At 43.3% G+C, this 15,267-nt stretch overlaps 1 protein-coding gene across 1 annotated transcript in view; it reads right to left on the bottom strand.

Annotated features, from left to right (window-relative positions):
- The window catches only part of DPYS (dihydropyrimidinase), a 98,946-nt gene that overhangs the window by 61,226 nt on the left and 22,453 nt on the right, over positions 1-15,267 (bottom strand). Inside the window, exons 2-3 of the mRNA XM_019973950.2 lie at positions 7,157-7,315; positions 1,485-1,664 (exon numbers count right to left, since the gene is read on the bottom strand). Of these exons, the coding sequence (XP_019829509.2) occupies positions 1,485-1,664; positions 7,157-7,315 (339 nt within the window). The remainder of the gene's footprint in view (positions 1-1,484; positions 1,665-7,156; positions 7,316-15,267) is intronic.

Below are 15,267 nucleotides of genomic sequence, written 5' to 3'. Positions count from 1 at the left end.
ATCGTTATGTGAAATAAATACACTGCCAGCTTTTTATTTGAGATCTGTTTGGCATAAGTGTGTGTGAACGTGTGGGTATACAGTGTGTGTTTTTGGTAAAAAATAATCTACTACTCTGATTTGTTACTATTTAGTCGCTAAGTTGTGTCTGACTCTTTGTGACCCCACGGACTGTAGCCCGCCAGGCTCCTCTGTTCATGAGATTTCCCAGGCAAGAATGCTAGAGTGGGTTGCCATTTCCTTCTCCAGGGGATTTTCCTGACCAAGGGTTAGAACACATGTTTCCTGCTTGGCAAGTGGGCTCTTTACTGAGCCATCTGGGAACCCCAGTACTCTGATAGCATGTTGTTAACTTTTCATATACATATTTCACAATTAAATTATTTTGATTGGAAAGGTGAAGAAGATATGAGGTCTGTTCTAATCACATTCTTTGAAAAGACCCAGGAATCAAACAGGGGTCTCCTGCATTCCAGGTGGATTCTTTACCAGCTGAGCTACCAGGGAAGCCCCTTTGAAAAGAAGTAGTGTCTGTATTTAAGACTTTGGTTCAGAACAAACAAAACAAAGTATTCCAGTCCCCCATATTCGATTCTTCTTGAAATGACTCATGCTATTATGCAGTTAGTTCTATTCTTTACCAATTCATACTCTTCACTGCCTTCTCCTCTAACCCACAGAATGATATTAGATCTGTATTTCTCCTCTCCGAAAGTGTTATTTCTTCCTTACAAGAAAGTCAGGAAGTCAAGACAGAGTGTCAAACTGACTTGCCCGGTGTCATACAGCTAGGACATGGAAGAGTCCAGTTTACACCCTGGTCTGTTTGAGCTTACAGCTCATGCTTTCCTCATATCATTTCCCCCACCTTCTGGCCATGTGGCCACCTTCTCACAGACTTTAATGGGAACTGAGCCCAGGGAGAGAGAAAGATCAACCAATAGAAAGGGTAAGAGACAGCTCTTTAAATCTTACAGATGGTATACCCTTCGGGCATTAATGATGGAGTTAATATGAGAAATAAATACCATCTAGATTCCTCCAGAGCACATTTTAATACCCAATTTATGAAAAGAGTGGGGCTTAAAACAGCTACCTAATGCTCTGCCTAAGTCATCAGATTACACTGATGCCCACACTTTGGCTTTCTGAACCAGCAGCTTGAGCATACTTTAAATGAAAAAAAAAAAAAAGTGCTGGGGACACAAAGAAAAATATCTGTGCTTTTAGAATAAACCTTGTTTGAGATCTAATGGCTGCTCTGAAAAAGGGAACTCCTCATTCCAGCGCATATACCACCCCCAAAAAACTCAGCAAGGACAGCACGTAAATGGAGTCAAGTGTTTCCAAGTCACAGAAAATTAGTTCCTGGATTTCCTTTCTTCCAGTCCTTTGAATGAATTTACCTACTTGCGGCCAGTCATCTTCCCCTTAAATCATGGGCAGTTTCCCTTCTGTGGAAGCTCTGAACGGCAATTACCTACCTCTGCAACTAGGTCTCCATTTTCGGCATGAACTTGAGCAATGGCTCCAATCTCCTTGCACCGAGAGAAGGCCTCATACAGCTCCACATCCCTCACCATGTACACATCTTTATAAGCCATAAACATCTTGAAGGAGTTCACACCTTTATCCTGGGTAAGGATTTTCATTTCTTCTTTAACCTAAAAGGGCACCACAATCACAGCAAAATGTCACCCTTTAAAGACAATACCAGCATTCTCCAAAGTGCTGCATTCAGAAGAAAACAAAGCAAAATGAGGACATCAGTTGAATTCCAGAAAAATGTAATTAAGGCCTCGATCGTTCCCCTAAGTCAGACTTCGTCTCAGACTTCATCATCTGATGAACTGTTGTGGCTATGATGCTTTTAAATCATGAAAGAGTTAATAGTACTCCCCCTCCCCCAAATACCTCACTTTTACACTTAGATATGAAATTCTCAGTATCTAGAGAAACAGGTACTGAGATGGGAAGAAATTATTCTAGAACATGAAAAGACAACCATTTGGCAGCAACAGAAGCAGTCATGTCTCTGGAAGGAATCAGAGCTAATGTGAAGTAAGGTTTGGGGTCACATCTGAACCCCACAGGATGAGTTAGAAGATGGAGGTGGTGGAAGATGTGAACTGACCCACTGGCAGCTCCTGGAGGTGAAAGATTCTGAACCAGTGGGAAGCCCCAGGAGCCTTCTGGGTTGCCAACTCAAACGTTCTGATCACCAATTCCAGTGTGTGAGTGGGGAGATTGGGGGTTCCTTCACAGCACCAAGCAGTTCTCCAGACATCAGCCAGGAGGTATCTTACAACTTAACTCAATTTTAACACTACCTGGAGACTGCCTCATGGTCCACAGGTTAAGAGTTCAGTCTTACGGGGTATCCAGGTTGTCACCTGCACTTCTGACCAACCAGCTATAAATCGGGGCTTCCCACAGCACCCTCTTCAGGTTCAATTAATCTGCTGGAGTGGTTCACAGAGCTCAGAGAAGCATTGTACTTACTGGATCACCAGTTTACTATAAAAGGACATGATAAAGGATACAGACGAACATCAGGTGGAAGAGGTCCTTCATAGGTGAAGGAATGGGGGAAGGGCACGAGGCTTGTGTGTCCTCTGAGAGCACCGCTCTTCCCAAACCTCCACTCGGTCACATCCTTGAAGCTCTCCAAATCCTATCCTTTTAGGTTTCGTGGAGGCTTCATTACACGGGCATGACTGATTAAAGCATTAGCCACAGGCAACTAACCCAACCTCCAGCCCCTCTCCCCGCCTCACAGGTCAGTTGGGGGGGACTGAAATTTTCAACCATCTAATCACACAGTTGGCTCCTGGGTCAATCAGCCCCTGTCCTTGCTGCTGCTGCTGCTAAGTCACTTCAGTCGTGTTTGACTCCGTGCAACCCCATAGACGGCCTCCTACCAGGCTCCCCCATCCCTGGGATTCTCCAGACAAGAACACTGGAGTAGGTTGCCATTTCCTTCTCCAATGCATGAAAGTGAAAAGTGAAAGGGAAGTCACTTAGTCATGTCCGACTCTTAGCGACCTCATGGACTACAGCCCACCAGGCTCCTCTGTCCATGGGATTTTCCAGGCAAGAGTACTGGAGTGGGATGCCATTGCCTTCTCCGCCCCTGTCCTTAGGTGGTGTCTAAAAATCACCTCTTTAATTCCTTGTAGCTCAGATGGTAAAGAATACGCCTGCAATGCGGAAGACCTGGGTTCGATCCCTGAGTTGGGAAGATCCCCTGGAGAAGGGAAAGGCTACCCACCCCAGTATTCTGGCCTGGAGAATTCCATGGACTGTATAGTCCATGGGGTCGAAAAGAGTTGGACACGACTGAGTGCCTTTCACTTCACTTAACATACTAGACCTTTTCATTGCCCTCATCATGTAGGAAATTCCAAGCGTTTTAGGAGCTCTGTGCCAGAAATGGGGACAAAGACCAGATGTGAATTTCTTCTTATAAACAATAATATCATACCAATGATAAGAGACAAGATAGGATCAAAACTAGTTTGGTAATTGCCTTTGCAGGTCCGTTTCTAGTCTCAACAATGATGAATAACTTCAAAGGAAAAGTCAGAAGATTTGACCAAATAAAACTGCTTCAATTTCTACAAGTTGAAAAATACACATATACACATAAAAAATATACACATATAAATATAACATAGAACAAAAATATATAATAAAACATAAAAAATATGTAATAAGGATAGAACTATCGCTTAGTTAATAAAAATGTTAAGAGTTATTGCTGCTTCTACTTGAAAAACCCTAACATTCTAGATGAAAAATGTTATTTACAGTTCAAACAGTAAATTCAAATGACTAAGAAACATGGAAAAAATGTTAACCTTCCTACTCATTAAAAAGTGCAAAATAAAACAAAGCAATCTTTTCCTTCTATATGAGCAAAGTTTTAAAAATGACAATATCACACGTTAAGTTACTCACTTCCATCACTGTTTACTCTTTTACTAATTTTCCTCACTTTTCTCCATGGCACTTTACCAGCTGGCATATATGTTTACTTGTTGATGACCTGCCTCCTCCTCTAGGATTTCCACCCCATATGAGGAGCAGCTTTGTACAGTTTGGGCTTCCCAGGCGGCTCTGGGGTAAAGAACCTGTCTTTACCCCAGCAGGAGACACATGAGACGCGGGTTCAATCCCAGGGTGGGGAAGATCCCCTGGAGAAGGCAAAGGCAACCCACACCAGTACTCTTGCCTGGAAAATCCCATGGACAGAGGAGCCTGGCAGGCTACAGTCCATGGGGTTGCAAAGAGTCAGACACAATTGAGCACACATGTAAGCTAAGCTTGTATAGTTTATCTGTTGCTATATCCTGTAACAGTGCCTGGTCCATAGTGGCCACTCAAAAACTTCCTGTTGGATGAAAAATGAATGCAAAGGAGCAGAAAACGCCCAAATGTTGAGAGTGAACATCACTGAAATGATGGAATGAGTTTCAAGATGCATTAAGTGACAACAGCAAGGGTAGAACTTGGTATAATGTGCCTCATTTTTAAAACTTTTTTACAAGTTCTAATTTTCTACCGTGAGTCTATTATTTTTATAGTGGGGGAAAAACCGCTTTAGACTGTTAGGAAACTCACACTACGGGCTTCCCAATTACAACTCACATAGCTCAAGTGAAATACCCATGACTCCCAGAGTAGAAGAGCCTTTCTGCAGATGACCTTGTTAAACATCACTGTCACCCACATCCACATTCTGGGGTGAGTCCCACTACACGACGGTCCGGCATAGCAGTTTAAGCCTTGCTATTGCAAAAGTGTGGTACCTGAACAGCCACAGCAACATCACCTGGGAGCTTACTAGAAATGCAGAACCCCAGGCTCTGCCCCAGACCTACTGCTATGGGCTGACTGTGTCCCCCTAAATTTATAGGTTGAAATCCTAGCCCCCAGTACCAAATGTGACCTTGTGCATACATGCTAAGTCACTTCAGTCACATCCAACTCTTTGGGACCCTATGGACTTCTCTGTCCATGGGATTCTCCAGACAAGTCTTCCCGACTCAGGGATCTCTTTTGTCGCCTACCTTGGCAGGCAAGTTCTTTACCACTAGTACTACCTGGGAAGCCCAGGACCACCTCGGACTTGTATAAAAAAAGTAATAAGTAGAAGGTGGGTCAGATGGTGAAGAATCTGCCTGCAGTGCAGGAGACCTGGGTTTGATCTCTGGATTAGGAAGATCCTCTGGAGAAGGGAACGGCTACCCACTCCAGTATTCTGGCCTGGAGAATTCCCTGGACAAAGGACTCTGGTAGTCCATGGCGTTGCAAAAAGTCAGACGCAGCTGAGTGATTTTCACTCCCTCAATTAAGTAGAGTCAAGAGACCAGAAGGGGGAGCTCTGATACCTGCATGTCAGCGCAGAAGAAAGGGTTCTCTTTCTCAGCGAGGACCAGAACAATGAAAGTCATGGACTCTGTTTACTGGAGCCTCCCAGCTTCCCTCTCCCCTCTAGGAAAGCCTGCGCCTTCCCTTGCCCTGTGGGGACTTGCACATGGCTCAACATGTTTGTAGACCCTGAACTGCAATTCTTCTATTGATCTCAAATATGCCCATCTTTGCTGGAGAAATATCAGGCAGTCTCCTTGTTTCAGGTCAACATTTGGAAATAGGGCATTTACCACAGTAATCAATTAAGATGAGGTCACTAGGGTGGACCATAATTCAGTATGATCGGTGTCTTTATAAAAAGGGGTAATTTAGCCACACACACACACACACACACAGAGAACATCATGGGAAGACAAAGGCAGAGATTCAGGTGATGTTCCTACAAATCAAAGAATACCAGAGATTGCCAGCAAACCACCAGAAGTTGGTGAAAGGCTTGAAAGAGATGATTCCTGACAGCTCTCGGAAGGGACCAGCCGCACAGACACTCAGGCTGTGCGTCTCCTGAACTGTGAGAAGCTGTTCCAGCCACCCAGTTTGTTTTCTTGGTTAAAGCAGTCCTAGCCAACTAACACACTCATTGAGCATAATCTGTACTTTACCAGTATTCACCAGGTGAATTATGTACATATTAAAATGTGAGAAACACTGGTACGAGCAAGCATCTTCACCTTTGCGCTATCTTATAAAACAAGAGTGAGAGGAAAGGAGGAAGGAAGAAGGGACAGAAGGAGGGGCCGGAGAGAAGAAGGCAGGCAGGAAGACCTTAAACGCACAACGGAGGTCAGATGCCTCACTCAGAATTTTGCAGTTTCTGGAAAAAGATTAACTTTTTCTCTGGACTCTAAACCTTGCTACTATGTTTGCTGAACTATCTGATTACTTGTTTTATATTAACTTAGTGTCTACAACCCAAATTTTGGGAGGAAGCAGGGACATAAGTTACATGGTGACTTCAAATAAAGTCACCCCATGAGCCCTTTCTAGCAAAAAGATTTCTGAATTAAGTCCAAGGTGGAAAACATGCTATTGATTTAAATCACAGATAAAGGTTTCTTCCAAAGTACACATACATGTTTTCATGGGGAAAATAAGCATATTTTAACATCTCACAAAACTTTCTTTTCTATCTGAGTCATGTTATCATTTCTGCCATGGTCTAAATAATGAGCAGATACAGAAGACTGTGGAAATTCGATTTTGAAATGATCTGACCAGGAGTTGATATTAACAGAGTACCAGCTTAGTGCACAGCTGGAAGAAGGCCTGGAACACATTCCTGGTCTGTCCCTTCCTTGGTTTCTTTCCAGATATTAAAAACATTTATCTAACTGAAGTCTAATCTGTGGGAAAAGACTGCTTAAAAGTGCCCAGAGATGTTGAAGTTGAAAAGTCAAGTACTTTTAAAAATTGCATTTAAAGTATTTACAATTCATGATTTAAATACTATGAAAGACTATTGTGAATCAGTATAAGGGATTTATCCTATTATCTTCATATGCTTTTTTTTTAGTTTTCTCAATTGATAATATTTCACAGGATTCAAAACTCAAATGGTACAAAAGAGTATGCAATGAAAAGTCTTTGCTCCAATTGTGAGTTCCCGGAAGCAACCAACATCACTGGTTTCTTATGTTTTGACGTTGCCCGTTCCTTGATCTTTGCACGGAGCAATGATTAAAGGACTAACTAGAAGAAATTGGACCCCTGCATGGTTCACCTGGTCACTCCACCACGTCACTGCCACATGCAGGCTGTAATCGCAGCAGACTTGGGGGTCAGCCCAGCTTCGCCAGGTGTCAAAGGCCTCAATGAGGGAGTGGCCTTTGTGTGGAATAGCAAAATCCATGATCATGGTGGTGCCTCCTGCCAGGGCAGCCTGAAATGACAAAGAGAGTTTCAACAGGTTAGCCATCGGTTTTCCAGTTGAGTCATTTATCTCCTTGAATAGCATGCATTTATAAGCATTTGGGCAAATTTGACGGGTCCAGGTATTTGCACAAAGATGCTGCCTGTGTAAAAGATCTAGAGAGACATGAATAGATGTTCCATAAATTAAAGTCTGAAGCATTAAAAGAGCTGGAAGGGCTTCTGCAAAAAGAATGACATGTCTGGTGAAATGAAAATGGCTTTGATCCAAAGAAAACAGAATGGAGGCTGTAAAGAAAAGCCAAAATAGAAAAACGGAGACGATTCAAACATTTTTTCTTCTCAAGAGAACTATATTCATCACTGTAAAATCCACTTCATTAGAATCAGCCTCGAGAACTGTATCTCTAACGAGACTGGGTTCCACACAGACTCTCAGAAGACTCACGTGATTCCCAGCTGGTCTTTGTTCGGGCAACTCCTGAATCGTTCCTTAATCCTCAGCTGTCTCCTCTAATCCATCTCCAGTGCTCTGGCCTTAGCGTCACCCCTCGGCTTGCTCCTTACGCCCCCAGTTTTGCTATTACTTCCTCCAATACAAACCCCTTTATTGCAATTAGTAGGAAATTTCAAAGCACAAGTGTGACCTCTTGACTCCAAGACTTAAAACTGAATGCTTCTCACTGCCCCTGGGATAGCCTTTAACCTTCATGTGGTCTACAAGGCCCTGAATGATCTGCCTTGAGACTTCTAGTCTCTTTGGCATATACTAGGGTACAATATGACTGGATTAAAAACTATTAAGTTGTTAAATCAAAAGTCTTTGACTAATTATTGACACTGATTTTATTACAAGATGGTTATGTATGTTTTTAACTGTTGCATTTAAACAATGGTTGAATACTCACATACAGTTGTGCGAGCTGGACTGTAAGGAAGGCAGAATGCCAAAGAAATGATGCCTTCGAACTGTGGTGCTGGAAAAGACTCCTGAAAGTCCCTTGGACAGCAAGGAGATCAAACCAGTCAATCTTAAGGGAGATCAACCCTGAATATTCACTGGAAGGACTGATGCTGAAGCTCTAGTATTTTGGTCATCTGATTCGAACAGATGACTCATTGGAAAAGTCCCTGATGCTGGGAAAGATCAAGGGCAGAAGAAGAAGAAGGCATCAGAGGATGAGACGGCTGGACAGCATCACCGATGCAATGAACATGAACCTGGGCAAACTCCGGGAAATGGTGAGGGACAGGGAGACCTGGCATGCTGCAGTCCATGGGGTTGCAAAGAGTCAGACACGACTGGGCAACTGAACAACAACCACAGTTCAAATGATGCAGGTGAAGAAGAACACACAGGCAGAGACATACTAGCGCGTGGGTTAAGGGCACTGACCACACAGGTTTACTGGTTCCAGGGTACAGCTCAGCTTCAACATTACACTCCGAGTAATTCCTTCACTCCCTCACTCCTTCCTCCTTTCCTTTTTAAAATTAAATTTATTTATTATTTATTTTTGGCTGCTCTGGGGCTTCATTGCTGCAGGCGGGCTTCCTCTAGTTTTGGAGAGAGGCAGCTGCTCTCTGGCTGTGCTGCACGGGCTTCTCATTGTGATGGCTTCTCTCCCTGCAGAGCCCAGGCTCTAGGTGTGCGTGGGCTTCCGTAGTTGGTGGCTCCTGGGCTTAGTGGCCTCTCAGCATGTGGCCTCTTCCCAGACCAAGGATCAAACCCGCATTCCCTGTATCGGCAGGTGGAGTCTTTACCACTGGACCAGTAGGGAAATTCTCTTTCCTTTGTTAGTTCATTTGTACCTCCTTCCTTGTACAGTATTGCCCTGTGTATCATGTCCTCAGAACTTAGACATCTTGTAACTGAAGTCTGTGTCTTTTGATCACCAGCTCCCTTTTCCCCGCCGCACCCTCTTCTCAGCCCCTGGCAACCACATTCTACTCTTGGGTTCTCTGAGTTTGGTTTTTTTAGATTCCACATGTAAGCGAGTTCATATTATTTCACTCAGCACAATGTCCTCAAGGTCCGTCTCTGTTGTCACAAATGGCAGGATTTCCCTCCTTCTAAATGATATTCCATTGTATATACACAGATTTCCTTTATCCACTCATTCATAGATGGACATGTAAATTTATTTATATCTTGACTTTTGAATAATCCTGCAATGAACAGGGGAAAGTAGACAGCAGCTTCTTAACCTCCGGGTGCCTCTGATTTCTAACCTGTGAAGTGAGGATTTTACCTAAACCATAGAGTCTCTGGGAAGATTAAATTGAGGTGATGTATATAAAGTGCTTAGTATGGTGTTTGCTTCATGGTAAGTGCTTCATAAGCTTCAACTCACAATGAGCCTTTGTGAATTAGGCATTTTCCCACTTTTCATATGTTAGTTGATCTCATCACCAGGAAACAATGTTACATGTTATGTTACAACACAGAAGGGAGTGCCACCAGCTTCTCTCCCAGGTATGCCCACATGTCACCTTCCCCTACCCCCCACCCCACAGCCTTCCTCCCGAGACACAGAGTGCTCCCAGGAGTGCTCCCACGTTCCAGCAGGTACACCAGCTGTATTCCATCTCTTTTTTTGTGCTTACTTCAGTGGATTTTTATTTTTTCCTTAAGTCGTTCGGTCCCACTCCAACTCTTTCTGCTCTCAAAAATCTCACTATTTATACAGGATTCTATACTTTTATCTGTATCTTTAGATAACGATTGCTTTATGCATGGTGAAACAATACATATTTGCATTTCTTAAGAAATCCCTATGGGTATAATGAGAGTACCAGAAAAAATTCCTTAGGCTCTGTATTTTTATTTGAATGTAGATTAATCTTCTCACCTTCTTCCTTCTAAAATGTCTTCTCACCGTTATCCCTGGAGGATGAAGGGCATTTTTCTAATAGAAAGTGCTGTTAATTAAAGTGTTGAAAGAAAATACCTTTTTCGTGTCTATTGAACTAGAAAATCAAGCTTAAAGAACAATTCTTTCCATATTAAAAGTCTCATCACATGCAGGATGTGGGAAACTAAATACAGTGCTGGTGAGAATATAAATAAAATGCCGCAGCCACTCTGGACAATAGTTTGGCAGTTCCTCGTAGAGTTATCCTACGACTTAGCAATTCCACTTCTAGGTATATACCCGAGAGAAATGAAAACACGTCCACACAAAAACTTGTACGCAGATAATCAGAGCAGCATTATTCATGATAATCAAAAAGTGGAAACCACCCAAATGCCCATCTACTATTGAATGAATAAACAAAAGGTGGTGTGTTCATACAATGAAATATTATCTGGCCATAAAAAGGAATGAGATTCTGATACATCTGCTACAGCTCGGATGAACCTTGAAAACATGATGCTAAGTGAAAGAAGCCAGTCACAAAAGGTTACATAGCCTATGATCCCATTTACATGAAATGTCCAAAAGGGATAAATCACAGTGACAGTAGGAAGACCAGTGGTTTGTTGGGGTTAAGGGGGTTGGGGAAAGTTGGGAGGAGAGCTAAAGGGTACTGGGCTTCTTTTGAGGGAGATAAAAATGTTCTAAAATTGTGCTGATGTTTGCACAGCTCTGTCAATGTACTAAAAACATTAAACTGCACATTCCAAATGAGTAAATATCATTGTATATGAATTACATTTTAATAAAATTGTTACCCCCCAGAAGTCTACCCTATGTAAGCTATTTCATGGAGTGAAAGGGGTGGTTACGCACAATGCAATGAAAAATCTTCCCTCCAATTCTGACTTCCAGGAAGCAACGCACATCACCAGTTTCTTGTGTTTAGACATTGGTCACTCCTTGATCTTACACAGAGCAAGGACTAAGCAACTGAATGGAAGAAACTAGACTCCTAGTGGCTCACCTGGTCACTCCCCTATGTGATACACAAATGATCAGACACACGAATAGTCAAAGAGTCTAGAGGGGGAGACAGAAATACGAACAAACAATTATAAAATAATCAGATGGTAATAACAGGTAGCAAGTACACTTTCATAGTAAGCACAGTATCAGATCAGATCAGTCGCTCAGTCCTGTCCGACTCTTTGCAATTCCATGAATTGCAGCACACCAGGCCTCCCTGTCCATCACCAACTCCCAGAGTTCACTCAGACTCACATCCATCGAGTCAGTGATGCCATCCAGCCATCTCATCCTCTGTCGTCCCCTTCTCCTCCTGCCCTTGGGGGCAGTCTTTTCCAGTGAGTCAACTCTTCCCATCAGGTGGCCAAAGTACTGGAGTTTCAGCTTTAGCATCATTCCTTCCAAAGAAATCCCAGGGCTGATCTCCTTCAGAATAGACTGGTTGGATCTCCTTGTAGTCCAAGGGACTCTCAAGAGTCTTCTCCAACACCACAGTTCAAAAGCATCAATTCTTCAGCACTCAGCCTTCTTCACAGTCCAACTCTCACATCCATACATGACCACAGGAAAAACCATAGCCTTGACTAGACGGACCTTTGTTGGCAAAGTAATGTCTCTGCTTTTGAATATGCTATCTAGGTTGGTCATAACTTTCCTTCCAAGGAGTAAGCGTTTTTTAATTTCATGGCTGCAGTCACCATCTGCAGTGATTTTGGAGCCCAGAAAAATAAAGTCTGACACTGTTTCCCCGTCTATTTCCCATGCAGTGATGGGACCGGATGCCATGATCTTCGTTTTCTGAATGTTGAGCTTTAAGCCAACTTTTTCACTCTCCTCTTTCACTTTCATCAAGAGGCTTTTGAGTTCCTCTTCACTTTCTGCCATAAGGGTGGTGTCATCTGCATATCTGACGTGATTGATATTTCTCCCAGCAATCTTGATTCCAGCTTGAGTTTCTTCCAGTCCAGCGTTTCTCATGATGTACTCTGCATATAAGTTAAATAAACAGGGTGACAATATACAGCCTTGACGTACTCCTTTTCCTATTTGGAAGCAGTCTGTTGTTCCATGTCCAGTTCTAACTGTTGCTTCCTGACCTGCATACAAATTTCTCAAGAGGCAGATCAGGTGGTCTGGTATTTCCCATCTCTTTCAGAATTTCCCACAGTTTATTGTGATCCACACAGTCAAAGGCTTTGGCATAGTCAATAAAGCAGAAATAGATGCTTTTCTGGAACTCTCTTGCTTTTTCCATGATCCAGCACAGTATAGGGATTGTGAAAAGGAAGCTAACATTGCTAAGCTCCTAGAAAAGATGGGCTTCCCAGGTGGTGTTAAGTGGTAAAGAACCCACCTGCCAATGTAAGAGACATAAGAGATGCAGGTTCAACCCCTGGCTTGGGAAGATTTCCCTGGAGGAGGGCATGGCAACCCACTAGTCTTGCCTGGAGAATCCTATGGACAGAGGAGCCTGGTGGGCTACAGTCCACAGGGTTGCGAAGAGTCGGACACAACTGAAATGACTTAGTATGCATGCTAGAAGAGGTAGAGGGAAAAGATTGCTGGAAAATCCCAAGGGAAACAATCAGAGGAGGCTGGGATTTGAATTAGTATCAGGACATACACTCGAAGCTGCCACTAATGGTAATAAGATCTAACTGGTAGAGACTACTTATTATGTTCCAGGAACTATTCTGATGTTCGAAGTGTTTAAACCAACTTAGCAGCTCTGCAGCAGGGCATATCATTAACCCCGTTTTAGAGTTGAGGAAACCGAGACCAGCACCATGAAATAACTGCCTAGTTCTCACAGCTAGAGAATGACAAAGGCTAGACTGGACCCAGGGCATTGGGTTCCAGAGCCTGTGCTCTCGGGAACAGCCAAGAGCAGGCAGAAGTTCTGAGAAAAGGGTCTGCAAGGAAGAATCAGCAGAGAAGTGGTAAAGGGCAGAATGTATCTCAAAACAGAAACTGACTCACAGAGATCACAAACTAGTGGCTATCTAAGGAGAGCAGGAACCAGGGAGGGACGGTTAGGGCTGAGAGAATCAAACACTATGTATAAACTAGAGCAGCAACAAGGATCTATTGCACAGTATGGAAAATTACAGCTGTTATCTTGTGATAACCTATAATGGAGTGAAATCTGCAGAAGCATTGACTCACTATGCTGTACACCTGTAACTGACATAACATTCTAAATCAACTAAGTGTACTTCAAAGGCAGGGGGAGGTGGGAGGGAGGTTCAGGAGGGAAGGAACATATGTACACAGACAACTGATTCATGTTGATGTATGACAGAAACCAACACAGTATTGTAAAGCAATTATCCTCCAGATAAAAATAAATACACTTGAAAAGATGACCAAGACGTGTGAAGCAGTGATTCCCAGAGGAAGGCAGGGCGGTGGAGGCTGCAAGGGTGATGGGGGTCTGGGGTGACTGAGGCGGCGGATGAGGGACAGAGGAGGACAGCCCACCTGGGTTCCGTGGAGAGCAGCCTGTGTGTGAGGTGCTCGGGCACATGTCCACTCTGTTTGTGGACAGAGAAAGACACAGCCCTGAGACTGAACGACACTCATGAGGAAGAAAGGAGAAAGATGTGGCAGTGACCTTGGAGAGGATGCTAGAGGGGTCCTGAGGTTGGCAGAAATAACCAGAGAGAGAGAGAAGCCACAGCAACACGCTCCAGAACATACCAGCCTTTAGCAAGAGAACAAAATTGGACGGAGTCAGGACGAAACGTTTTCAGTGGCTGTTTCTGGATGGCGTACTTACGGGTCTTCATTTCCCTCTAGTTAACTTTTATTTTCCATAGTTGCTATATTTTCTACAAAAAAGCCTAACTTTTGAAAGATGAAAAAATAGATTTTACATGGTTTTAGTGTGAGTCAAAGTGTTCAGTCGTGTCCAACTCTTTGTGATTCCATGGATTATAGCCCACCAGGCTCCTCTGACCATGGAATTCTCCAGGCCAGAATACTGGAGTGGGTAGCTGTTCCCTTCTGCAGGGGATCTTCCTAACCCAGGGACTGAACCCAGGTCTCCCGCATTGCAGGAGGATTCTTTACCATCTGAGCCACCAGGGAAGCCTGTTGTATTATATTAAGTATAGGTTTTACATAATATGATACAAACTCATATATGCATATATGCCATATAAACTAAGTAATGATGAGTCTCTTATGAAACTGAAGATGTGATGGTCAAACAGCCACTTTTATTAAAACTACAGCAAATTAAAATTCCTGGGGCTAGCTATAATTTAATCATGAATACATATTTATCACAAATGCTTCACATCCCTAATAAAATGAAAAGGAGCAGACATTTGTCTTTTTTCATTTCTTCTTGCTCTGTTTCTCTTTCCCACTTTCCTCCATTTCCTCAAATCTCAAAATGGGAGCAAAGTGCCTGGGAGAGGACAGCCCGGGCCAGAGTGGGCAATGGATGGAAAACAGAATCTGTCTTTTCCCAAACCACTAGGGCATCATCCATCCATCTGCCACAAGGATCCTAGCTGCTACCCTGGGACCTGGCCAACAGTGGTCGGGCACCATCAGCATCCCTCCCTGTGTCCCTCGAGCCTCTTTTGGTCTCTCTAGTCACCCAGAGTCCTTTGGCAGCCCAAAGTTATCTCAAATCCCTGAACACGATTTCAAGAGCTGAAATACTCCCTTCTTTCCACTGGGTCCAGGGAGCCATGTGTCACAGCAGCAATTCTGTAATCTCAATTAAAGGGGACACTCAGATGTAGGAAGGAGACCTGTACCTCCTACTAAGTATTTGCCTCTCAAGGAAGAGCTTGTTCAAACACTCAGTCCTGTGTTAAGCAACTTTTTTTTTTTTCTGTCTTCTAAATCCCTTTTAGAAATCCGGTCCCATCACTTTATGGAAAATAGATGGGGAAACAGTGGCTGACTTTATTTTTTGGGGCTCCAAAATCACTGCAGATGGTGACTGCAACCATGAAATTAAAAGACGCTTACTCCTTGGAAGGAAAGTTATTACCAACCTAGACAGCATATTAAAAAGCAGAGACATTACTTTGCCCACAAAGGTCCATCTAGTCAA

The sequence above is a fragment of the Bos indicus genome, chromosome 14 (assembly GCF_029378745.1).
Source record: "Bos indicus isolate NIAB-ARS_2022 breed Sahiwal x Tharparkar chromosome 14, NIAB-ARS_B.indTharparkar_mat_pri_1.0, whole genome shotgun sequence".
Lineage (NCBI taxonomy): Eukaryota > Metazoa > Chordata > Mammalia > Artiodactyla > Bovidae > Bos > Bos indicus.
Note: the sequence above shows the minus strand (reverse complement) of the source record. Positions and strands in the feature narration are given on the sequence as shown.